General features: G+C 68.7%; 1 protein-coding gene across 1 annotated transcript in view; it reads right to left on the minus strand.

Moving 5' to 3' along the window:
* ASNA1 (arsA arsenite transporter, ATP-binding, homolog 1 (bacterial)) overlaps positions 1-211 on the minus strand; it is a gene marked incomplete at its 3' end in the record, with an annotated part of 2807 nt that extends 2596 nt beyond the window's left edge. The window contains exon 1 of the mRNA XM_017747049.1: positions 155-211. Within this exon, the coding sequence (XP_017602538.1) occupies positions 155-211 (57 nt within the window). The remainder of the gene's footprint in view (positions 1-154) is intronic.
* Positions 212-387: the final 176 nt, after the last annotated feature.

The raw sequence follows: 387 nt of genomic DNA on the forward strand, positions 1-387 counted from the left end.
CCCACGTGGGGTGGTTTGGGTTCCCCCCAGAGCTGGTGCCAGCCCGCCACGACAAAGGGGGGCAGGGGGTGAGCGAGTGACATCCTCAGGCGTGTGTGTCCCCCCTCGGGGGGGAAAAGGTGTCACGTCCCCAGGTGTCTGTGTGTCCCCCCACCCAGGTGTCGGCTCCGGTGTCCACCCAGCACAGGGGCCCCCTGATCCTCCACTCCATCCCGATTCCTCCATCCCATCCCGACCCCTCCACGTCCCGTTCTTCCCGTCCCATCCCGGTCCCCCCAGCCCCATCCCGTCCCCGCCGCACCTGCACGTGGTCTTGCCCACGCCGCCCTTGCCGCCCACGAAGATCCACTTGAGGCTGCGCTGCTCGATGATGTTCGCCAGCGTCGG

Source organism: Corvus brachyrhynchos, unplaced genomic scaffold, assembly GCF_000691975.1.
Source record: "Corvus brachyrhynchos isolate BGI_N302 unplaced genomic scaffold, ASM69197v1 scaffold1881, whole genome shotgun sequence".
Lineage (NCBI taxonomy): Eukaryota > Metazoa > Chordata > Aves > Passeriformes > Corvidae > Corvus > Corvus brachyrhynchos.